Source organism: Rhinatrema bivittatum, chromosome 5 (genome assembly GCF_901001135.1).
Source record: "Rhinatrema bivittatum chromosome 5, aRhiBiv1.1, whole genome shotgun sequence".
In the NCBI taxonomy this organism is placed as follows: domain Eukaryota; kingdom Metazoa; phylum Chordata; class Amphibia; order Gymnophiona; family Rhinatrematidae; genus Rhinatrema; species Rhinatrema bivittatum.
In genome coordinates this window covers 368511994-368537823 of record NC_042619.1, presented here as the reverse complement: position 1 = coordinate 368537823, position 25830 = coordinate 368511994, and the positions used below count along the sequence as shown (strand labels likewise).

General features: G+C 47.2%; 1 protein-coding gene across 1 annotated transcript in view; it reads left to right on the top strand.

The window, feature by feature from the left end:
* TSGA10 (testis specific 10) overlaps positions 1–25830 on the top strand; it is a 607624-nt gene that overhangs the window by 409029 nt on the left and 172765 nt on the right. The window contains exon 15 of the mRNA XM_029604773.1: positions 21356–21541. Within this exon, the coding sequence (XP_029460633.1) occupies positions 21356–21541 (186 nt within the window). The remainder of the gene's footprint in view (positions 1–21355; positions 21542–25830) is intronic.

Genomic DNA, 25830 nt, shown 5'->3' with positions numbered 1-25830 from the left:
TTCTTGGGGTCCCTTCTGAAACCCGTTCTTAGAAACAATGTAGCCCAGGAAGGGTACAGACTCTTTGTGGAATTCACACTTTTCAAGCTTTGCATATAGTGGTACTCCACGCAGGCATCTTAAGACTTTCTTAACATCCTTTGCAGATCTTGGGAGAAGATCCATATATCATCGAGATATACTACTACACATTGATAAAGTAAGTCCCGTAAGATGTCGTCATCATATTTTGAAAGACTGCAGGTGCATTACTCAAACCAAAGGGCATGACGAGATATTCGAAGTGTCCATCGCGGGTGTTAAAAGCAGTCTTCCATTCGTCTCCTTACATGAATAGGCACCAAGTTGTAAGCTCCTTTAAGGTCTAATTTGGAGAATATCTTGGTTCCTTGGAGCCTGTCGAACAGTTCCGAATTAAGGGCAGGGGTTACCTGTCCTTGATGGTAATCTCATTCAGATCCCTGTAATCGATGCAGGGGTGTAAGGTGCCATCTTTCTTCCCTACAAAAAAAGAAGCCTGCACCAGCAGGATATTTGGAGAACATAAGAACATAAGAAATTGCCATGCTGGGTCAGACCAAGGTCCATCAAGCCCAGCATCCTGTTTCCAACAGAGGGCAAAACCAGGCCACAAGAACCTGGCAATTACCCAAACACTAAGAAGATCCCATGCTACTGATGCAATTAATAGCAGTGGCTATTCCCTAAGTAAACTTGATTAATAGCCGTTAATGGACTTCTCCTCCAAGAACCCATCCAAACCTTTTTTGAACGAAGCTAAACTTGTTGTGCTCTGCGGTCATGGGACGCCACGACTGCGCTCCCCTACCTCCTCCGCGGCGGCGGTCCGCCGCGACAACCTCGGGGAACCCCGGACCCGGGGCCCGGCGCGGCTCCCCGGCCTGACCGCGGGGCATAGGGCCGTCCCTGCTCTGCTCCCGCGCCGTCCTTGCAGCCCTTCATTAGAATTAAAGGGACCTGATCCCTTTAATTCACCACAGCTGTTCCTTAGGAGCCTGAGCAGAGAAAGTATTTACGGAGACTTCCTCTGCTCATTCCCTGACTCGGCAACGTCCCATCGCTGTCTAGTCTGCTTGCCTTGGCGATTTCCTTGTACTTGGACGCTGGTTCCTGTCTTCGTCTTGGTGTTCCTGGTTCCTGACTTCGGAATGGCTTACGGTGATTCTCCGGTTCCCGACTTCGGATTGGCTGATGGTGATTCTCTGGTTCCTGACCTTGGCTTGGCAAGCGGTGATTCTCTGGCACTCGACTTTGGACTGGTGAGCGTTGACCCTCTGGTACTCGACCTAGGACTTCTCCAAGACTCCGTCTCCAAGGGCCCACCTAAGTCCCAGCGGCCCGGGTCTCTACGGGCTTCTCCTGGGGGGACTGTGGGCTTCCAGGGCGAAGCTCCTTGCACCGTTGCCTGACTTCCCAAGGTCCACCTAAGTCCCAGCGGTCAGGTCCCTACGGGCTCCTCCCGGGGGGACCGCAGACCACCAGTGGTGAAGACACAGCACCCCGTCTCGACTCATCGCCCCCGGATTCACCTCAGTCTCCAGTGCCAAGAGTCAACTGGTCCTGCCTCCTGTTCTCCTCGTCACCCAACGAGAGAGCCTACGGACCCTCCAAAAGGTATTCCATCCTCTCGTTGGCCAAGCCTGAACATAACAAAACTAACTGCACTAACCACATCCTCTAGCAACAAATTCCAGAGCTTTATTGTGCGTTGAGTGAAAAAAAAAATTTCTCCGATTAGTCTTAAATGTGCTACTTGCTAACTTCATGGAATGCCCCCTAGTTCTTCTATTATTTGAAAGGGTATGATGTATCCCTTTTGTAGGTTCTCTTGTATGTAAGTAGACATAGCTTTAGTCTCAGCTACTGAAAGAGGATAAACTCTTCCTTTGGGAGGTTCTGAATTAGGCTTCAGATTTATGGCGCAGTCAAATATTCTGTGCAGTGGAAGTACATCAGCTACTTGTTTTGAGAAAGCATCCTGGAAGGAGGTATATTGTGGAGGTAAGCCAGGTAATAATGGTGTAGTGGGCATACAAATGAGCGGTGAAACCTCCGTGAGGTACCGACCATGACAGTCAGGCCTCCACTGGGACAGTTCCAACGTGGCCCAATTAAATTGTGGCATATGATCTTGAAGCAAAGGCAGTCCCAGTACCACCGGATGCATGGCCTTTTCCAATACTAGAAATGAGATGGATTCAGAGTATAAAGCTCCAGTGCACAGGCCAATGGCTTGGGTAGTCAATGAATCTTCTCCAGGAAGTGGTTCTCCATGGATAGAGGAAAATAGCAGAGGCTTACCTATTGGTGTAGAAGGAATCCGTAAATGTTCAACCAAGCGCTTCAAAATAAAATTACCTCCGGCACCGGAGTCAATGAGAGCGAGAGACTGAAATTCAAGGCCTCCGCAGAATAGGGATACTGGTAAGGATAATGGAGGAGTAGGAGAGGTGAGGCCCAGGAGAAGTCCTCCTGCAGATCCTAGGCCCATCAGTTTCCCGGACAAATGGGACAGGTTTGGACTGCGTGGCCCGATTGGCCACAGTACATGCATAACCCCATGCGTTTGCGAAAACGTCTCTCCTTGGAAATTAAATGGCTTCGGCCTAGTTGCATAGGCTCTTCCTCTTCTAAGGAGGCAGACGGTAAGCTGGAGGCAATAGGCACAGGTTTAAGATGATTAGCCCCCACCTTAGACTTTCATGGTCTCTTAGCCCCTGAGTTTGCTCTCTGATGTGGAGGTCAATTCTCCCAGCCAGTTTCATCAGGGACTCAAGGGTATCAGGCAAATCACGAGCCACTAATTCGTCCTTTAAGCTTCAGTTGAGAACCTCCATGAATATGGCACATAGGCATCCAGTGTCCCAATGTAGTTTGGATGCTAAGGTCTTGAATTCAATTGTAAAGTCTTGAATCATGGGTCCAACGAAGGACCCTTTCTCGGAGTCATCAGGGCACTACTGTTTTTCCAGTAGGAATTGGATGGGTAGCAGACAAAGAGATACAAGCTGTGTTAATTATATGGGTTGGCTCTTAAGGAATATTTTCAGGCACAAAGGACCGTGAGAGGGCGTCTGCCCGGAGATTCTTGTCGGCTGTGCGATAGCAGAGTTCAAAATCAAATTTAGAGAAAAACAAGGCCAAACAGGCTTGGCGGGTGTTGAGGCGTTGTGCTTGACTCAAATTTTCCAGATTCTTATGATCAGTGAACACCATAAACTTATGTTGTGCGCCCTCTAGCCACGGCACCACTCTTCGAGAGCCAATTTTATGGCGACCAATTCACGGTCCTCGATGCTATAATTCTGCTCTGCCAATGAGAATTTACGGGAATAAAAGGAACAAGGAACTAAAGTACCAGAGGTGGTGCGTTGACTTAAGATGGCCCCAGCCCCTATGGCGGAGGCTTAGACTTCGACTAAGAATGGATGAGTCGGATCTGGGTGATGTAGACAGGACCCCTTCTGGAAGGCTTTCTTGAAACGATGAAAGGCGGCAATGGCCTCAGGTGGCCAGTCTCGTGTGTTTTGGCCTTTTCGGGTCAAGGCTGTCAAAGGAGCAGCCAGTGTCGAATAATGTGGGATGAAGTGCCAATAGTAGTTGAGAAATCCCAAAAAGCGCTGGAGTGCTTTGAGTCCCACTGGCTGCAGCCAATCCTAAATTCCTTTTAATTTAGCTGGGTCCATGATGAAGCCTTCCTGAGAGATTATATAGCCAAGGAAAGGCAAACTGGACTTTTCGAACAGTCATTTGTCCAGTTTCGCAAACAGATGGTTTTCACGAAGACGCTGTAGGACAGTTCGTACGTTGGCCTGATGAGTGTCGAGATCTCTGGAAAAGATGAGGATATCGTCCATATAAGCAACAACTTTGGTTCATCATTCGTTGGAATACTGCAGGTGCATTACAGAGGCCAAAGGGCATCACCAAGTATTTGTAGTGACCATCCCTGGTGTTAAAGGCAGTTTTCCAAATGTCATTGGGGCGGATTCTCACCAGGTTATACGCCCCGTGTAAATCCAGCTTCGTGAAGATGGAGGCACCTTGAAGGTGGTTGAACAATTCAGAAATCAACGGTAAGGGATATTTATCCTTACGAGTGATGGCGTTTAGACCGCGGTAGTCAATATATGGACTAAGTGACCCATCTTTTTTGGTCACAAAAAAAGAATCCCGCTCCAGCGGGTGATGTAGATTGGCGAATAAATCCTTTTGCAAGGTTCTCCTGAATATATTCAGTCATTGCCTTTGTCTCAGGTAATGACAAAGGACAGGTGCGTCCACAAGGGGGCATGGTTCCAGGAAGGAGATCGATTGGACAATCAAACCTTCGGAAAGGCTGAAGAAGGTCAGCCTTCTGTTTAGAAAACACATCCTCATAGGTAGCATACAGAGCAGGTATGCCAGAGGACATAGTAGCCAGGGGAACCACAGAAGATGGTTTCACTTTCTGGAGACATGACTGTTGGCAAGGGGAGCCCCACTCTACTAGTTGCAAGGAGTCCCAGTTGAATTAGGGAGAATGCTTCTGTAGCCAAGGGAGACCAAGTACTATAGGATGGATAGATTTATCCAATATTAGTAATTCAAGTTCTGCGAGATGTAAGGCCCCAGAACGTAACTGGATAGGTTCCGTAGTCAAGGAAATTCGGCCGGGTAGCGGCTTTCCATAGATAGAAGCGATGAACAATGACGTATCGAGCGAATGGGTTTTTATACTCAAAAGCTGCACAAGGTCTTTAAGGATAAAGAACATAAGAACTTAAGAAATTGCCATGCTGGGTCAAACCAAGGGTCCATCAAGCCCAGCATCCTGTTTCCAACACAGGCCACACCAGACCACAAAAACCTGGCAAAGTTACCCTCTGCTCCGGAATCTACCAGAGCAAGGACCGGAAAGGCCTGAGAGTCCCAAATTAGAGTAACCGGAATGGATGAGGGGCCGGAGAGGTAGCACCCAAGTTCAGGACCCCTACTGAACTCGGGCCAAGGAGCTTCCCAGACGGATTAGGCACATCTGTAGATTGTATTGCAGAGCACCTGGACACCGACACAGGTTGGTTTGTCTTTGCCGGAGGCGCTTTTCCGGTGTCAGCCACCCACGACCCAACTGCATTGGTTCTTCCACCTTGACCACTCTAGTGTCGCTGCAAGATGCAGGGTTGGTAACTGGTGGTGAGCGAGAGCGAATCTGAGAAGGCTTCTTGGGCGTCCGACTCTCCCGGAAACGCTCTTGAAGATGATGGTCGATTTGACCTGCCAAATCTATAAGGACCTCCAGAGAGGAAGGGAGCTCCCATGTAGCCAACTCATCTTTTGCTGCGGAGAGAGTCTGTCCAGGTAGATGGCTCGGAGGCAGTCTTCCTGCCAAGCAAGCTCGGTAGCCAAAGTCCGAAATTCAATGGTATAATCATAAAGACTTCTTTGTCCTTGACAGAGTTGTAGTAAACTGGTGCTTGCCACGGCATGCCGCCCGGGATTGTCAAAGATCCATCTGAAAACAGCCACAAACTGAGCCAGTTCCTTCAACAAGGAATCTGAGCGTTCCCACAGGGGAGAAGCCCAGGCCAGCGCTTTCCCTTCAAGGCGGGATAGGATAAACGTGACTTTTGTCAACTCGTCCTGGAAGACGGAAGGCTGCAGAGCAAATTGCATGTAGCATTGGATTATAAACCCTCTGCAGATTCTGGAGTCGCCATTGAAGCGTGGGGGTGCTGGAAGTGCCAACAAGGCTTGAGGCATCGATGAAGGCGGCTGTGGAAGAGGAGGAGCCGAGTTATTTGTAAGGGCATCAAGCTGGGCATGAAGATGATCCATGGAGGAGGCCAATGTCTCAAGGAACTGCTGCTGTTCTTGTACCTTGGATTCCAGACCTGGAATAGCCTGGAAGGCACGCATCTCCACCGAGTCCATGGCCTTTGCAACCTGTTGCGTCGGAGGTGGACCCTTGGGCTGAGGTGGAGTTGAAGCAACCCATAGGAAATGACCTATGGGTTCCCACTGTCAGCAGGTGGAGTGGGCTGAAGCTAGAGGCTGTTGGAGCTTCACCTATACCAGCTCTCGTTCCCCTTGGGTTGAGCCTTTGTGTGCCGGGGCCAGCATGACTTGGGTGGGCCTCAGAGTTAGATATGGATGGAAGGTGGTTCAGCCCAGAGACAGCAGCCGGTAAATGGTGTAGTCCTATCCTGGACAGGATTCGGTACAGGAACTCGGGCGCCAAAGAAACGATAAGTAACTGGAGGCGCTCAAGCAAAGGAAGGCCTAAGCCTTGTAAGTCCACGTCCAGAGAATAGGCAAGGAAAGGTGTCCCTGTCAGGCGAGGATCAGAGCTGGCAGCAAGTGGAAGTTGTGGTAAGCAGTGTAGAACTCTGGACACAGGAGTGTCTATAGCGTAGTCAGGGTCAGGGCACAGAGAAGGCAGGCTTGGCCAGGCGTAGCAAAGGTCCGGGACTGGAGAGAAGCTGAGGAGTAGTCAGGCATAGCGGAGGTCCGGGGCTGGAGAGAAGCTGAAGAATAGTTAGACGAGGCGATGGTCAAATCCAAGAGTCAGTCCAATACATAGACGAACAGGAACACGGAGAACAGGAACCAGGAACCACAGGAAATAGGAACACCACGAAGACACAATTCAAGGATCAGCAACGAATACTCGGAATACGAGGAGCCCTGTTGCAAAGGCAACGCTATGGAGCGAGGTCTGAGCTTTTATACGCTGAAGAGTCTGGCATCAGCATCCGGGTCTGTGGCTAGGTTCCCGCCGCGGGCCCTTTAAAAGAACTAGTGATGCGCGCGACCGCGCCTAGGAAGGGGCACAGAGCTGATGGCAGTGTCTCTCTGCGGGCCACGCGGAGAGGCCCGACGAGCAGGGACATCTTGGCTGATAACACTGGGTAGCGTGGCACGACCAGAGGCACTGGAGGGAACCCGAGGTTGGAACTGGCAGCCCACCGCCGCCAGAGAAGAGGAACCAGGCACTGGAATCCATCTGAGAAGGTGAGAGGGCCGCGCCGTGGGGCAGCCGCGGGCAGCACGCGTAACACCGAGGAGTGGGGAAACGCAGAGCAAGTCTCCGGTGGCAAGGCAGATATGACCCTGAGGAGCAGGGAGCATAGAGCAGGAGTCTCTGCTAGGTAGTTCGTAAGGCAACCCTGAGGAGTGGGGAGGCCAGCAGGCAGGACTTCTGGAGAGGCACAGGGACCACCCTGAGGAGCGGGGAAGTCTGGAGACAAGTCTCCCAGGAAACACACGCAGGCCCCCGAGGAGTGGGTACCCTAGCCAGAGTCCAGAACTGTGGGTAAAGATCCAAGTCATGCACCAATGTCCAAGGAGACAGGAATAAGCACAAGTAAGCAAAGGAACTCGTTGCCAAATCGACTAGCATAGGCCTAGGGAGGTGCTTATGAATTCCAGCTAGTGATGTCATCAATCGGGGATGCCCCTGAGGTTCCTGCCAAAGCGTCTTTAAAGAGAGACTCTGTGGTGCGCGAATGCACGCCTAGGAAGGCCCAGAGGAGGCGTAGAGGTCGGCGGCGTCCCAGCCGCTATGAGAAGTCTCAGAAGGCAGATGGCATGCGGCAGGAGCAGCTAGCTTCTGCCGCGAGTTCGCCCGAAGAAGAGAGCAAGGCAGCACAAGTTCCTAGTCTTCATTCAAGTTCCAAGCCTTCAGTGTCTTCGTCCAAGTTCCTCGTCATGCCATGTCCTGTCCTCAGCCTTCGTCTGTCCTGACACATTCGCCATTCCAAGTGGCAGGTCTGAAAGGGCTATTGAGTGGCTGGAGTGCTACCCTGAAGAACAGCATTGCATTGTTGGGTCTCACCCTGTATATACAGGTTCAATAGAGGTCTGAATGTGCCTTGTTCAAGTCCAAACTATGTTCCAAGTCCAGCCTGTGCCTGCCTGGATACACTCTCCTCTCATGGTACCAACCTTGAAGCCTCAACCTGAGGTTGTGCCGTGATCCAAGGGCTCACTGTCTCTCGAGCAAGCTACCGCACCCCGAGCTCACAATAGATCTGGGCATTGTAGTTATTATTACATTGAAACTGTTGTTTCAGTGTGTTGTGGTGGTTAAAAAGCAAACAGAATATTAGGGATTATTAGGAAGTGAATGGCAAATAAAACAGAGGATGTCATAATATCTCTGAATTGCTCCATGGTGAGACCCCACCTAGATTACTGTGTGCAATTCTGGTCGTCACATCTCAGAAAAAGAAATAGTTGCACTGGAGAAAGTACAGAGAAGGGGGACCAAAATGATAAAAAGTATGGAATGCATTCCCTAGGAGGAAAGGCTAAAGAGGTTAGGACTGTTCAGCTTGAGGAAGAGACAGCTGAGGGGGATGTGATAAAGGTCTAAAAACTCATGAAAGGTCTTGAACAGGTAAATATGAAACAGTTATTTACTCTTTTAGATTATACAAGGACTAGGAGGTACTCCATGAAGTTAGCAAATAACACATTTAAAATAAATCGGAAAAAAATCCTTTACTCAATACACAAGTAAGCTCTGGAATTCTTGCCAGAAGATGTGGTTAAGGCAGTTAGTGCAGCTGGGTTTAAAAGGCTTTGGATAAGTTCCTGGAGGAAAAGTCCATAAATTGCTATTGATCAATAGGGAATAGCCACTGCTAGTTGCCGGCATTATTAGCATGGGATCCATTTAATATTTGACTACTTGCTAGATACTTGTGACTTGGATTGCCCACTTTTGGAAGCAGGATGCTGGGCTTGATGGACCCTTGGTCTGATCCAGTATGGCATAACTATGAGGTCCATAAAGTTAACTGAATAACTTGTCCTGGATATTCAACAGGATCAGTGTTCCTCTGAATATATTCACCCACAGTTATCCAGCTACATATAGCCAGATTACTAAAACAAATCTGGCTATGTTTAAGAACATAAGAAATTGCCATACTGGGTCAGACCAAGATAAGGCTCTGTTAGGCGGTGCAATCCCCACCCCCAAGCCTCTCAAAAGTGAACAATCATGTCCTGGGTCCACAGGTTGGGCCCCCAACCCCTTTCCTGGTTCTATAAATTGACATTAAATTAAGGCCCTTCTCAGACACTCCCACCTACTTGATGTGCAAGTCCCGGGCCAGCCCCAGACCTCACTGGATCCTCATCCTTGATACCTAGTATTCTCACAGGACAAGCAGGATGTTAGTCCTCACACATGGGTGACATCACAGGATGGAGCCCAATCACGGAACACTTTTGTCAAAGTTTCCAGAACTTTGACTGGCCCCTACTGGGCATGCCCAGCATGGCACTAACCCTGCAGCCAGCAGAAGTCTCCCCCTTCAGTCTTCGTTTTTCTGCGCAGCAGTAGCCTCGTGGTTAAGGAGCTCTGCAGAGATTCCGGACAGGAATTTTTCTCACGGAATTGCTAAAAGTTAATTTGCCCCACAGGGGTCCCTCCTTCAACTTTTTCAAGCCGTGGTACTCCGGTAAGTTTTTAACCCGTTCTCCGTTGATTACCGTTGAGTTTAGCCCTCGAGGCCTACTGGCCGTCGACCGTACCGCGGCTCAATTTTTGCCATGGCGTCGGGGTTCCTATGGTGCCCGGACTGTAATCGCACCATGTCCATCACAGACCCCCATAAAGTCTGTGTAATGTGTCTTGGACGAGAGCACGATGTCTTGACCTGCACCAAATGTGCCCTAATGACACCAAAAGGTCGCAAGGCCAGAATGAAGAAACTGGAACTTCTCTTCCATGCTCAAACCCCGACTCCATCCATTGCATCGACGTCGTCAGAACTGGCTCAGTCAACTTTGCGCCAGCATCAACCACTGGCCGGTGACCGTCCGACATTGACGACATCTCAGCCTTCGACACCCTCTACTCCCCCTCAGAACCGAGGGGATCGCAGAGACAAACATCGACATTGAAATTCTCAGACCATCGAGGGAACGAAATCATCGACCTTGCCACCGTCCAAGCCGCTGTCGAAGAAACCCCGTCCAGAAAAGGCACTGACCTTTTCGGCGACCGGGTCACCTAGGCAACCCTCACCCGACAGGGTATCTGGAGCCGCGATTCCGCCTTTAACGGTGATCCCTCCGGCTCTGCTTCTGCCTCCTTCTTCTGTTCCGGAGCCGGAGCTGCTTGCTCCAGGTCTCCGAGAAGAACCCGGATGGTTCAGGAGGCCATTGACAAGGTGATGCAACGACTCCAAGTTCCTCCGGCACCAACACCGATACCGCTTGTGGAAGTGACCACCAACCCGATTTCGGCAGCGTTGGCACCGCTGCTCTCCAGGATGGAAGTGCTCACAGCTGCTTTTCCGCCGATGGCGCCGATGCCCTCCCCGCTTACTCTGTCATCGGGAGAAGAAACTCCGTTCCGCATCCCTCCATTGGGAGTTCTAACTCAGCCATAGATGCCGATACGTCCATCACCACCGGTCCAACCATCGGTGCTGATACGCCCGTCGGCACCATCGAGCCATCCATCGATGCCCTCGATGCTTGCGCCGGTGCCTTCGATGCCTTCATCGATGCCTCCAATTATTCCTTTGATTCCTTCGGAGCCTAGACCAGGACCCTCGGGTATCCCACCACCCCGTCCTCCTCTAGTTCCTAGAGGGGCGGGTGCTGATCCCTATGATACCTGGACTGATGATTCCTCCCCAGACACCGATGATTTTCCTTCACCACCTTCACCCACTGAAAGTAGAAAGCGTTCTTCTCCAGAGGACCTTTCCTTTATAAATTATGTGAAGGAAATATCTGAATTGGTTCCCTTCCAGTTACAGACTGAACAGGATGATAGACATCAGGTGATGGAGTTGCTACAATTCCTGGATGCTCCCAAGGAAATAACCTCCATCCCTATCCACCAGGTTCTTCTGGATCTCCTCAAGAAGAACTGGGAACATCCTGGCTCCATTGCTCCAGTCCACAGAAAAGCTGACACTACCTATTTGGTGCAGTCAGCTTCGGGTTTTCAGAAAACTCAATTGGATCACCAATCTGTAGTGGTAGAATCTGCACAGAAAAGAGCAAAGAGATCAAAGCCTCACACTTCTTTTCCCCCTGGCAAGGAACAGAAGTTTTTAGATGCCATTGGTCGCCGTGTCTTCCAAGGATCAATGCTCATCTCCCGAATTGCCGCTTATCAGCTCTATATGACCCAATATAATAGGGTTATTTTTAAGCAGATACAAGATTTCACACACTCCCTGCCCCAGCAATTTCAAGATCAGCTCCAAACTCTAGTAAACAAGCGTTTTGAGGCAGGCAAGCATGAGATCAGATCATCTTACGATATCTTTGACACTGCTACTAGGGTATCTGCAGCTGCTATTTTGGCAAGGAGATGGGCCTGGTTCAAGTCTTTCGACCTTTGCCCTGAGGTACAAGACAGGTTATCCGACCTACCCTGTGTAGGAGATAATCTGTTTGGCGAACAGATTCAACGGATGGTGGCGGAACTTAAGGACCATCATGAGACCCTAAGACAGCTCTCTCTGATACCTTCTGACTACTCTTCAAAACAGCCCTTCCAAAAGGACTCTAAGAAGTCATTCTTCTGCCCGAAGAAGTTCTACCCGCCACCAACCAGATCCCGTGCCACGAGACCTTTTCAAAAAGTCCAGTCTCATCAGACATGGAAACAAAAACTGCAAGTAGCTCCTCAACCAGGTCCTGCTTCAGGTTTTTGACTTCTACTTAGAGAGCAGCAGCCAGCTACCATAGCCTCACATATCAGTGGGAGGCCAACTATGCCACTTCAACAACATATGGCACTCAATCACCTCAGACCAATGGGTACTAGCGATAATTGCTCAGGGTTACCATCTGAACTTTCTTTCCATGCCACCGGACTTCCCACCTCTACTGACGTGGAGAACATCCAATCACTGCTTTGTTCTGGATCAGGAGGTCTCCCTCCTTCTCCAATCCAAGGCAATAGAACCCGTACCCTACTCTCAGCACGGCCTAGGATTCTATTCCCGGTACTTTCTAGTCCCCATAAAATCGGGAGGCACTTATCCTATTTTGGACCTACGGGCCCTCAACAAGTACCTCCAGCGAGAGAAATTCAAAATGGTAACCTTAGGCTCGCTTCTTCCTCTTCTACAAAGAGGAAACTGGCTCTGTTCTCTGGACCTCCAGGACGCATACACTCATATTGTGATAATTCCATCTCATCGCAAATACCTGAGGTTTCTAGTAGGCCCCAAGCACTATCAGTACCGAGTGCTTCCATTCGGCCTAGCGTCTATGCCACGAGTCTTCGCAAAATGCCTCGTAATAGTTGCGGCCTTCCTCAGGACTCAAGGTATTCACGTCTACCCCTATCTAGACAATTGGTTAATTAGGGCCCCCACTCAGCAAGCTGCTCTTTCATCACTCAATCTAACCTTACACACTTTAATTTCATTAGGATTTCTTGTCAACTACGACAAATCCTACTTAGTCCCATCTCAAACCTTGTCGTTCATTGGGGCAGACTTGGAACCTTGCAGGCAAAGGCTTTTCTACCTTGACAGCGAGCTCTCACCTTCGTGTCTCTTGCACACCAGCTGCAATCTCAGCACTCCACGACTGCACGCCACTTTCTCATCCTCCTGGGACACATGGCGTCCTCAGTTCAGGTCACACCAATGGCCCATTTGGTCATGAGAGTCATGCAGTGGACTCTAAGGTCTCAATGGACTCAAAGCAATCAGCCCCTGTCGACCATTGTCCACGTAACCGACTCACTCCATCAGTCTCTTGCCTGGTGGAAAACTCAGATCAATCTCCTCCAAGGCTTGCCCTTTCAGGCTCCAGACCCTCAATTAACTCTCACCACCGATGCTTCCAACCTCGGCTGGGGAGCCCATGTGGCCAATCTGCAGACACAAGGATCTTGGTCTCCAGAAGAAGCCAAACACCAAATAAATTTCCTGGAGCTTTGAGCAATCAGATATGCTCTCAGGGCATTTCAGGATCACCTCTCAAATCAAGTTATCCTGATCCAGACGGACAACCAGGTGGCCATGTGTTACATCAACAAACAGGGAAGCACGGGCTCCTTTCTTCTGTGTCAGGAAGCTGCACAGATATTGGCGGAAGCTCTCTCCCATTTGATGTACCTCAGGGCCACTTACTTGCCAGGAGTGGACAATATGTTGGCAGACAAGCTGAGTCGCACCTTTCAACCACATGAGTGGTCTCTCAACCCCTCAGTAGCGAACTCCCTTCCAACAATGGGGATATCCTCATATAGACCTCTTTGTGTCTCCTCAAAACCGTAGAGAACTTCTGCTCTCTCATTCGCAGCCAACACTCTCAGCCCATAGACGCATTCTCCCTCTCGTGGGCAACCGGTCTACTTTATGAATTCCCTCCACCTCCTCTTCTCTCGAAGACTCTCGTGACGTTACATCAGGACAAGGAAACCATGATCCTGATAGCAGCTCACTGGCCACGCCAAGTGTGGTTTCCAATACTTCAGGATCTCTCCATTCGCAGGCACATTCCCTTAGGAAAGGACCCGCTTCTGATCACTCAAAATGACGGGTGCCTTCGCCACCCCAATCTTCAAGCCTTGTCCCTGATGGCATGGATGTTGAAAGGTTAATCCTTCAGCCACTTAACGTTTCTGAACCAGTTTCCCATGTCCTGATTGCTTCACGGAAGCCTTCCACGAGAAAATCTTACTCTTACAAATGGAACAGGTTTACGTCATGATGCTCTTCTCAGTCCCTTGACCCCTTTACCTGTCCAATCACGAAGTTTTTGGACTATCTCTGGCACTTACCAGAGTCAGGTCTAAAAACTTCTTCCATCAGAATGCATGTCAGTGCAGTAGCCGCCTTCCATAAAGGTGTCAGGGATGTACCCATATCCGTACAACCCCTTGTAACACATTTTCTGAAGGCCTTGCTTCACCTCAAGCCTCCACTGTGTCCTCAGGCCCCTTCTTGGGACCTCAGTCTGGTTTTGGGTCGGCTCATGAAACCACCATTCGAGCCTCTTCAATCCTGTGATCTTCGCTATCTCACATGGAAAGTGATTTTCCTTCTGGCAATCACTTCGGCTCGCAGAGTTAGTGAATTACAGGCTCTAGTTACCTATCCGCCTTACACTAAACTTCTGCAGGACCGGGCAGTACTCCGCACTCACCTTAAGTTTTTGCCTAAGGTAGTTTCGGACTTTCATTTCAATCAATCCATTATACTACCTACCTTTTTTCCCAGGCCCCATTCCAATCCAGGAGAACAGGCTCTGCATACCCTTGACTGTAAACGGGCTCTAGCATTCTACCTAGACCGTACAGCTGCCCACAGGGAAAGCTCTCAACTGTTTGTCTCTTTCCATCCTAACAGGTTAGGGCAGCCTGTGGGTAAGCAGACTCTCTCTTCCTGGTTGGCGAACTGCATATCCTTTTGCTATCAGCAAGCGGGCATTCCATTTCACGACTGTGTTAAAGCACACTCTGTGAGGTCCATGACGACTTCAGTAGCACACCTACGATCGGTGCCGCTTCCTGACATTTGCAGGGCAGCCCACTATTGTATGGACAAGGCCAGAAGACAAGATTCCATCTTCGGCCAGTCTGTCCTTCTTAACCTATTTACAACGTGACGTACCAACACCCTTCCGCCTGCCCATTAGGGTTTAGGATGCCCGCGGCCAAATTTTTATCCCAGTCCTAGTGCCTTGCACACCTGGGTACATTTGGTGCATTTCTCGGACATCCTCAGCTCTGTACTCACCTATATGTGAGGACTACCATCCTGCTTGTCCCATGAGAAAGCAAATGTTGCTTACCTGTAACAGGTGTTCTCACAGGACAGCAGGATGTTAGTCCTCACGAAACCCGCCCTCCGCCCGCGGTATTGGGTTCGTAACATTTTCTTATTTTACTTTTCGGCACTACTTGTAGCTTTTAAACAAGACTGAGGGGGGACCCCTGCTGGCTGCAGGGTTAGTGTCATGCTGGGCATGCCCAGTAGGGGCTAATCAAAGTTCTGTAAACTTTGACAAAAGTGTTCCGTGATTGGGCTCCATCCTGTGATGTCACCCATATGTGAGGACTAACATCCTGCTGTCCTGTGAGAACACCTGTTACAAGTAAGCAACATTTGCTATCCCTGCTGGGAGAGAGGTATAAACTTACCCATTCCCGGCGCTGCTTCTGTCAGTCTTCCAGCACTTGCTCTACATTATGCACAGTTTACAAAATCAGCACTAATTCTGACAGAAGCAGCATTGGAGTGTCAGGAGCGGATACGTGTATTCCTTGCTCCTGGCAGGGATTAATATCTTTGAACATATTCAGTCAAGTAGCTAATTATTTGGCCACACAAGATCGGATAACTATAGACCTGCTTTGAAGCAGGTCTGAAGTTATCCAACTAACTTAACTGGTTATAGCTAAAAATCAGCTAAGTTAGCGGCTAACTTAACTCCTCCCTGAAATGCCCAAAAAACGCTTCTTTTTTATCCGGCTATATTTTAAACATAGAAACATAGAAATGACGGCAGAAGAAGACCAAATGGCCCATCCAGTCTGCCCAGCAAGCTACGCACTTTATCCATTTTTATTTCCCTTTTTCTCTCTCCCACCTGTTACTATTGGCTTCCAGTACCCTCCAGCCCTAATTCCCCTCCACCCCACCACCAATTTAGAGAGCAGCGCCGTATCTGCATCCGAGTGACATCCAGCTCAATTAGGGGTAGCAACTGCTGTAACAAGCAGGCCACACCCTTGCCCCATACTCTTACCCACCCCTGTTACCCTCTTACCCACACTCTTACCCTCCATCCTTCCGCTCCGTGAAGGTGGAACAATAACCACTGGCCACTGGCATCCCGCTCCGTGAATGCCTCTGTGGCTACTGCCGCTCCGTGCAGTGTTTGAATGCCTCTGTGGCTACTGCCGCTCCGTGCAGTGTTTTGCTGCCTCCACTTTATTCACGCCCTCTAGACTTGATGGATCCACAGTGTTTATCCCACGCCCCTTTGAAGTCCTTCACAGTTTTGGACTTCACCACTTCCTCCGGAAGGGCGTTCCAAGCATCCACCACCCTTTCCGTGAAGAAATACTTCCTGACATTGGTTCTTAGTCTTCCTCCCTGGAGCCTCAGCTCGTGACCCCTGGTTCTGCTGATTTTTTTCTGGCGGAAAAGGTTTGTCGTTGTCTTTGGATCGTTAAAGTTTTTCAAGTATCTGAAGGTCTGAATCATATCACCCCTGCTCCTCCTTTCCTCCAGGGTGTACATATTCAGATTCTTCAATCTCTCCTCGTATGACATCCGATGAAGACCCTCCACCTTTCTGGTAGCCCTTCTCTGTACCGCTTCCATCTTGTCTCTGTCTCTTTGTTGATACGGTCTCCAGAACTGAACACAGTACTCCAGGTGAGGCTTCACCAAGGACCTGTACAAGGGGATAATCACTTCCCTTTTCTATGTTCCTCTCTCTGAATGCAGCCCAGCATTCTTCTGGCTTTTGCTATTGCCTTGTCGCATTGTTTCGCAGACTTCATATCATTAGACACTATAACCCCTAGGTCTCTCTCCTGCTCCTTGCACATCAGCCTTCCCCCCCCCCCCCCCCATCGAATACAGTTCATTCGGATTTCCATTCCCCATATGCATTACTTTGCACTTCTTGGCATTGAATCTCAGCTGCCATATCTTCGACCACTCTTCCAGTTTCCTTAAATCCCGTCTCATTCTCTCCACTCCTTCCGGCGTGTCCACTCTGTTGCAGATCTTAGTGTCATCCGCAAAAAGACAAATCTTACCTTCTATCCCTTCCGCAATGTCGCTCACAAAGATATTGAACAGGACCGGTCCCAACACCGATCCTTGCGGTACACCACTTAACACCACTCTCTCTTCAGAGAAAGTTCCATTTACCATCACACATTGTCTTCTGTCCGTCAACCAGTTTGCAATCCAGGTCACCAACTTAGCACTCACTCCTAAGCTTCTTGTTTTATTCACCAGTCTCCTGTGCGGAACCGTATCAAAAGCTTTGCTGAAATCTAAGTAGATGACATCGAGTGCTCTTCCTTGATCCAATTCCTTGGTTACCCAATCAAAAAAGTCAATCAGATTTGTCTGACAGGATCTTCCCCTGGTGAATCCATGCTGCCTCTGGTCCAGCAATTCTCCCGACTGTAGATAGTTCACTATTCTCTCTTTTAACAGTGACTCCATTACTTTTCCCACCACCGAAGTGAGGTTAACCGGTCTGTAGTTACCAGCCTCTTCTCTGTTCCCACTCTTGTGAAGCGGGACCACCAATGCTCTTCTCCAATCACTCGGCACCACTCCCGTTTCTAGAGATCTATTGAACAAGTCACACAGCGGACCGACCCGCCAGCACATCTCTGAGCTCCCTCAGTATCCTGGGATGAATTTCATCAGGCCCCATGGCTTTGTCCACTTTCAGTTTCTCCAGCTCTTCCCATACATTTTCTACTGTAAATGGAGTTACATCTACTCCACTCCCCTCCAGTTTCTTGTTAACTAGCGACGGTCCTTTTCCAGGTTCCTCTTTAGTGAACACAGAACTGAAGTATTCATTTAATATTTCTGCCATTTCTTCGTCTCTCTCCACACATTGATCCTTTCCATCTTTCAATTTCGCTATACCACTTTGAACTTTTCTCTTTTCACTGATGTATATGAAAAATGTTTTGTCACCTCTCTTTACCTCCTTGGCAATCCTCTCTTCCGCTTGACTTTTTGCCGTCTTGATTAATTTCTTTGTCTCCCTCAGTTGAATCAAATATTCTTCTTTGTGCTCCTCCCTTTGGGATCTTTTATATTTCTTGAACGCTGTTCTTTTTGCCTTTATTTTGTCAGCCACCTCCTTAGAGAACCAGATAGGTTTCATTTTTCTTTTGCTTTTCTTTACTTTTCTAACATATATGGTAATTGCTCCTTTTAGATTGGTCCACTGTTGATCCACATCTCTCTCTTTCTCCCAGCCTTTTAGTTCTTCCTCCAGGTACTTCCCCATTTCATCAAAGTCCGTGTTTTTGAACTGTAAAACTCTGGTCTTTGTGCTTCTTTTCCATATCCTTTTTGTGATATTAAACCATACTGTTTGATGATCACTGGTGCTGAGGTGGGCGCCTACCTGGGCATCAGAGACATTATCTCCATTAGTGAGCACTAAGTCGAGTATAGCTCCTTCTCTCGTGGGTTCCAATACCATTTGTTTGAACAAAGTTACTTGCATGGCATCCACTATCGCTCTACTATTTTTAGTTTCTGCAGATGGGATTTTCCAGTCTACATCCGGCATATTAAAGTTACCAACGATCACCACTTCTCTCTTCTTACCTATCGCACCAGATAAGTGGTGTGATTTTCAAAACCTTCCCATTCAGACAGATAACATGTGAGTTATTCATGTAAACAACTTTGAGTGTTGACCTCAATATTTGTTTATTTATTAAAAGTTTTTATATCCCATTTAAGTTGACACTAGATGTTCTAGACAGGTTACAATACTAAACAATTTTTAAAACAGCATAAAGCACAAAATCTAATAAATATTATATACAAAAATACACAAAACAAAAATAATCTACAGATGTCAATCTTTTCACTTATCAGAATCAAGTTCGCGTGCTTTTCTACATATAAGGCTCCTGGGTAGGTCTCTGTCCTTTCGTCCCAGGCAGCCCGGACAGGGCGCAGGCTCCAGTGGCAGTGCCTTCCAAGCCTTTCAATGAAGGAGTGCTGACCCACCCCCTGGAACAGGGAATAAGGGGTTGCCTTTCTCTTTTTTATCAGAGGTGGGTGGAGATCACGTCAGACCAGTGGGTTCTGGAGGTAATAGGAGATGGCTATACTCTGGAATTTCTCAGTGTTCCTTGGGACATTTTCATGATGTCTCCATGCAGCTCTCCACAGAAGAGGCAGGCAGTGGAGTGTACATTGTAAAGACTCCTCAGCCTGTGGGCTGTGATCCCAGTGCCCATGTCACTAGAAAATACGGGCCAATATTCCATTTATTTTGTGGTGCCCAAGAAGGAGGGTTCCTTTCGTTCATCCTAGATCTCAAGGGAGTCAACAGTCACTTGTGGGTGACTTGTTCGCATGTAAACCTTAAGCTCAGTGATAATGGGGGGAGTTTCTTACGTCTCTGGATTTGTCAGAGGCATACCTATATTCCCATCTGGCTGGAGCATCAACGGTTTCTGCGTTTCACTGTTTTGGGACAACATTATCAGTTTCAAGCGCTGTCCTTCGATATGGTCACCGCACCCAGAATCTTTTCCAACGTCATGATGGTGGCAGCAGCAGTGTTGAGACAAGGATGGCATTCTAGTCCATCCGTACTTAGATATTTGGCTGATTCGAGCAAAGAGTATGAAAGCCTTCAGGGCAGATCTCATCCAAGGTGGTCTCCTTGATACAGGAACTGTTGATGGTAAACTTGGCCAAGATCAATCTACAGCCATCCCAGACACTGAAGTATCTCTGTGTTCATTTCAACATGAAGCAAGGCAGGGTTTTCTTGCCAGAGATCCTCATTCAAAAGCTGATGGCACAGATGCGACTAATGACAGAAACAATATGCCTGACAGTGTGGACTTATCTACAGGTGCTTGGGCTGATGGCAGCCACCCTAGAGGTAGTTCTTGAGACTGGGGACTCCAAGGATCAAGCAGTGTGCACTGAAGGGGATGCATATGGGCATATGTGCAAGGGTGCATATGCATCCTCTTCAGCGCACGCTGCTTGCTGATTGGATTCCACAGTCTCAGGTCTAGTCGATACAGCCTCACTTACTGGTGGAGATCAGCATCCAACTGCAATGGTGGTTGTAATTGTATCATCTAAGGAGGGGAGTTTCCCTACGAACAGCCAACTGGCTAGTACTCACAATGGAAGTGAGCCTCCAGGGTTAGGGGGCTCATTGTCAGGGGTTTATAGCACAGGAGTGCTGGAGTACAGAACAGTTTCTGTGGAGCATCAGTCGGCTGGAAGCTTGTGCCAGTGCCCTTGTGGAGTCTTAATCTGGTTTTGGATTTTTTGGCAGGTCCCACTTTTCAACCACTGCATAGCCTCTCCTTGAGGTTACTCACTTTGAAGATGGTGTTTCTTGTGGCAATTTGTTCTGCGCAGAGAGTCTCTGAACTGGTGGCCTTGTCTTGCCGGGAACCGTTTCTATGAGTGACTCTGGGGGTGATACAGCTGAGTCCTATTTCATTTTTTTTGCCAAAGGTGGTCTCGGCTTTTCACTTGAATCAATCAATTTCCTTGCACATTCTGAACAGGCAGAGAGATGCGGATGAATATTACCTGTTACGGATCTTGGATGTCGAGGCATTTCTTGAGGTATTTGGAGTTTCTAAACCTTTCAGGAAGACAGACCAGCTGTTTATACATCACAGTGGGAGTAAACAGGGTGAGCCGGCATCACATGCTACGATAGCTCGCTGGATTAAGGATTAAGGTAGTCACAGCCACGTATGGTTACCCTAAACCTACCCCTAGATTAGGGCTCATTCCACTAGGGCACAGGCAGTGACATAGGTGGAGATTAGATTGTTGTCTCCCGTTGAAATTTGCTGTGCTGTGACGTGGTCCTCCTTACACACCTTTTCAGGCATTGCTGGCTGGATGTGCCGGCCTGGGAGGATGCAGCCTTTGTGCCTGCAGTGTTGATTGGACCGTGGGCAGCCTTCCGCCCTATTCAGGAGTAGCTTTGGTACATCCCACTGGTGTGGATTATTCTGTCTGAATGCTAAGAAAGGAGAAATTACAATTTACCTGATCATTTCCTTTTCTTTAATGAAGTCAGGTTAATCCAACTTCCTGCCCTTGGCTGCCAGATGGTGATGATATTGTCCTCCTGAGTGGCTGCGTTTCTGGGGATTACTGCTAAGTGTCAGATTAACTGTACCCATTAAAGTAAAGGAAATTATCAGGTAAGTAGTAATTTCTCCCTTACCAGCACTACTCTGTCCTAACCAGAAAACAAAACATCTGTGAAAGGCTCTGGGCCACAGAATCCATCAGACAAGGCACTACACCTTAATCAGTGGTACAAGCAACTTAGAAGTGAAAACATTTATAGTTTTTTTTTATTTACCATTTTCAAATGCTCTCCAAAAAAAATTGATCAGGATATGGATTAAAGAGCTTCTTTTGTTTTAGACTTGGAAACCTGCACATAAATGTGATGTATTATGAATTTCCAAAAGTGCTTTTGAGTTGAAAGAAAAACTGTAGTAGGCCAAGGAAGGGATACACATCTGGATTGAAATCATGCATGTTTATTGACTTGCACATGTCTACTGTCTGATAAATCTGATAAAGAAGAAACAAAATCAGTGATGATATTCCTTTGCTTTCAGGAAAAAGAGAACTGGGAACTTTTGGAAAAATATCGCAGAGCCAGCATACAGGCAGAAACCTGGGAAGCCAAAGCCCATGAGACCGAGGGGGAGTTCAGCTCAGTGCGACTTGACCTTCTTAGTTCAGAGTCTGAACGTCGCAGATTGAAAGAAAGGCTTGAGTCCCTCGAGGTGCAGCTGGAACAAGTAAGTTGGAGAAAACTGTTCACATTTAACCGAGAACCACTGCTGAAAATATCTTACAGTTACTATAATGCTGCGAGATTTGTTTAGTCAAACAGATTGCTTAATTGGCTGCTATGCCCTCTCATTGGTTTTGTGATAATATTACCAAGCAAGGAAAATATCAAATAAACTGATCCACTGTGCTTGAGAGGGGGAACAGATTTGTTGTTAAAATAGGTTACAAAGCACCTACAAAATTGAAGCTCCTAGAAACTAGAATAAGTTAATATTTATTTCTCGAATATCATAAAGATTTTCTTTAAGTTTTTTAAGCTTTATTTTTTAACATTCTTGTCAATGAGCCCGCTTTAGGCTGTGGCCCCTGTAAGGCTTCCAATCTCAGTTGGTTTTTTTTTTTGTTTGAGTTGTCTTCTTTTATGAAAATTTCTTCCTTTGATTTTGTTTCATCAATTTTTCTTACAATATCTATGAAGAAGGTCAGTAGCTTCCCGAAAGGCCAGAGCTGGAAATTAAGAAAAGAGTGCATGGGAGGTAACCAGCATGGAATGGCAGCTACTACCCCTAACAAAAGGCATGGAGATTACTACCCTTAATCCAATGTGTGGTTAAACTGGTGTCTATTTCATACATGTATTATAAAGCCATCCACTTTCAAACTGCAAATTTTGTAGGACCCTTACTCCTAGAGTCAGTACAATGTAACAGACTCTTGTTATGGTATCGGGTCATTTTAATTTATTTATATCATTTTTTTCTCATATTTTATCTTTTAAGTAAAATTTGCTGATGAACTTCAAAATATAACATATCCTCAGTAGCTCTTATTTTAAGCTTTGATAATAGTCACAGTCTCAACTAAATTATATGATGATACTCATTGCAAAAGGTATCTCAATCTCAGTCCCGACACGATCGCGTTTTGGACCAACAAGGGTTCCTGCCTCAGGGGAATCACTCCTTCAGAAATGTGACGTCCAACAAAGTCCATCAATATTCCATTAGTTAGTGACCAACGGCTCTTCTTAGATCCATTACTATTTTTGCGGTCTCCATTGAAACTCGCATTGCTTGAAAACATGGTGACAAACTGGAACTCTTTAAACCCTTAGAACCGGAAATTATGACAACAACCTCAGTCTCCAACCAGGTCGTCCTCTGAGCAATATTCCACATACACGGGAGTCGCCTACAAGGTCCAGCATTACAACCATACCCCATATTTAGTCTTCAACCAAGTCAGATATTATGTCCGGCATTAATGGCCCCATTACAGATACTCATCGTGAATAATGTCCCAATCTTTTCGCCCCTACTATACCTTAAGGCGAACCACCCTGCAAAAACTTTTGAGCAATCCTAGCAGATCTTCAAATCAATGACCATACAAAAACCCTGCAAAAACTTTTGAGCAACCATAGCAGATCTTCAAATCAATGAATACCAATTAATCTTCTCATTAAGACCAAAAGGGGCCACGGAATTTAAAGTGAAAATCCAATGATGTTCACGCTGAGGGAGACAGAGAGGTATATAGATGAGACCTTCAGGGACATAGTAGTCCAGTCCCAACTTCAGACTGGCAGCCCTGATGCTGCCTTGGAGGAAGAAGGTCTCATAATGGGAGAGCACCAACCAGATGTAGCAGGAAAGGATCCTGTAGCAAGGACCTGCTCTCTAGGTGATGCATTGTCCTTTCGCACTGAGGATATCTCCCCAAGGCCTACTACCCAGGAGGGAAGGGTTAGGTCGGCCGTCATAGTTGGTGATTCGATTATTAGGAATGTAGATAGCTGGGTGGCGGGTGGGCGTGAGGATCGCCTGGTAACATGCCTACCTGGTGCGAAGGTGGCGGACCTCACGCGTCACCTAGATAGGATTTTAGACAGTGCTGGGGAGGAGCCGGCTGTCGTGGTACACGTGGGCACCAACGACATAGGAAAATGTGGGAGGGAGGATCTGGAAGCCAAATTTAGACTCTTAGGTAGAAAGATTAAATCCAGAACCTCCAGGGTAGCATTCTCTGAAATGCTCCCTGTTCCACGCGCAGGTCACCAGAGGCAGGCAGAGCTCCGGAGTCTCAATGCGTGGATGAGACGATGGTGCAAGGAAGAGGGATTCAGTTTTGTTAGGAACTGGGGAACCTTTTGGGGAAGGGGGAGTCTCTTCCGAAGGGATGGGCTCCACCTTAACCAGGGTGGAACCAGACTGCTGGCGCAAACCTTTAAAAAGGAGATAGAGCAGCTTTTAAACTAGAACAAAGGGGAAAGCCGACAGTCGCTCAGCAGCGCATGGTTCGGAGAGATGTATCTTTAAAGGATACTAATGATGCATTAGAATTAGGGCATCCCGACAGTGAGGTTCCAATAATTAGAAAAGTAGTCCAAGTGCCTGTAACTAAAAACTCACCTGAGCTAAAAAATTCTAACTTATCCCTATCAATTAAAAAGCAGAATAAAAATACAATCAAAAAACAAACTTTGAAATGTTTGTATGCTAATGCCAGAAGTCTAAGAAGTAAGATGGGAGAACTAGAATGTATAGCAGTAAATGATGACATAGACTTAATTGGCATCTCAGAGACATGGTGGAAAGAGGATAACCAATGGGACAGTGCTATACCGGGGTACAAATTATATCACAATGACAGAGAGGAGCAGTCGGGAGGAGGTGTGGCGCTTTATGTCCGGGATGGCATAGAGTCCAACAGGATAAACATCCTGCATGAGACTAAATACAAAATTGAATCTTTATGGGTAGAAATCCCTTGTGTATCAGGGAAGACTACAGTGATAGGGGTATACTACCGTCCACCTGGTCAAGATGGTGAGATGGACAGTGAAATGCTAAGAGAAATTAGGGAAGCTAACCAAATTGGTAGTGCAGTAATAATGGGAGACTTCAATTACCCCAATATAGACTGGGTAAATGTATCATCGGGTCACGCTAGAGAGATAACGTTCCTGGATGGAATAAATGATAGCTTTATGGAGCAATTGGTTCAGGAACCGACGAGAGAGGGAGCAATTTTAGATCTAATTCTCAGTGCAGCACAGGACTTGGTGAGAGAGGTAACGGTGGTGGGGCCACTTGGCAATAGTGATCATAATATGATCAAATTTGATTTAATGACTGGAAAAGGAACAGTGTGCAAATCCAAGGCTCTCGTGCTAAACTTTCAAAAGGGAAACTTTGATAAAATGAGAAAAATTGTTAGAAAAAAACTGAAAGGAGCAGCTACAAAAGTAAAAAATGTCCAAGAGGCGTGGTCATTGTTAAAAAATACCATTCTAGAAGCACAGTCCAGATGTATTCCACACATTAAGAAAGGTGGAAAGAAGGCAAAACGATTACCGGCATGGTTAAAAGGGGAGGTGAAAGAAGCTATTTTAGCCAAAAGATCTTCATTCAAAAATTGGAAGAAGGATCCAACAGAAGAAAATAGGATAAAGCATAAACATTGGCAAGTTAAATGTAAGACATTGATAAGACAGGCTAAGAGAGAATTTGAAAAGAAGTTGGCTGTAGAAGCAAAAACTCACAGTAAAAACTTTTTTAAATATATCCGAAGCAGAAAGCCTGTGAGGGAGTCAGTTGGACCGTTAGATGATCGAGGGGTTAAAGGGGCACTTAGAGAAGATAAGGCCATCGCGGAAAGATTAAATGATTTCTTTGCTTCGGTGTTTACTGAAGAGGATGTTGGGGAGGTACCCGTAATGGAGAAGGTTTTCATGGGTAATGATTCAGATGGACTGAATCAAATCACGGTGAACCTAGAAGATGTGGTAGGCCTGATTGACAAACTGAAGAGTAGTAAATCACCTGGACCGGATGGTATACACCCCAGAGTTCTGAAGGAACTACAAAATATGAAATTTCAGACCTATTAGTAAAAATTTGTAACTTATCATTAAAATCATCCATTGTACCTGAAGACTGGAGGATAGCAAATGTAACCCCAATATTTAAAAAGGGCTCCAGGGGCGATCCGGGAAACTACAGACCGGTTAGCCTGACTTCAGTGCCAGGAAAAATAGTGGAAAGTGTTATAAACATCAAAATCACAGAACATATAGAAAGACATGGTTTAATGGAACAAAGTCAGCATGGCTTTACCCAGGGCAAGTCTTGCCTCACAAATCTGCTTCACTTTTTTGAAGGAGTTAATAAACATGTGGATAAAGGTGAACCGGTAGATATAGTATACTTGGATTTTCAGAAGGCGTTTGACAAATTTCCTCATAAGAGGCTTCTAGGAAAAGTAAAAAGTCATGGGATAGGTGGCGATGTCC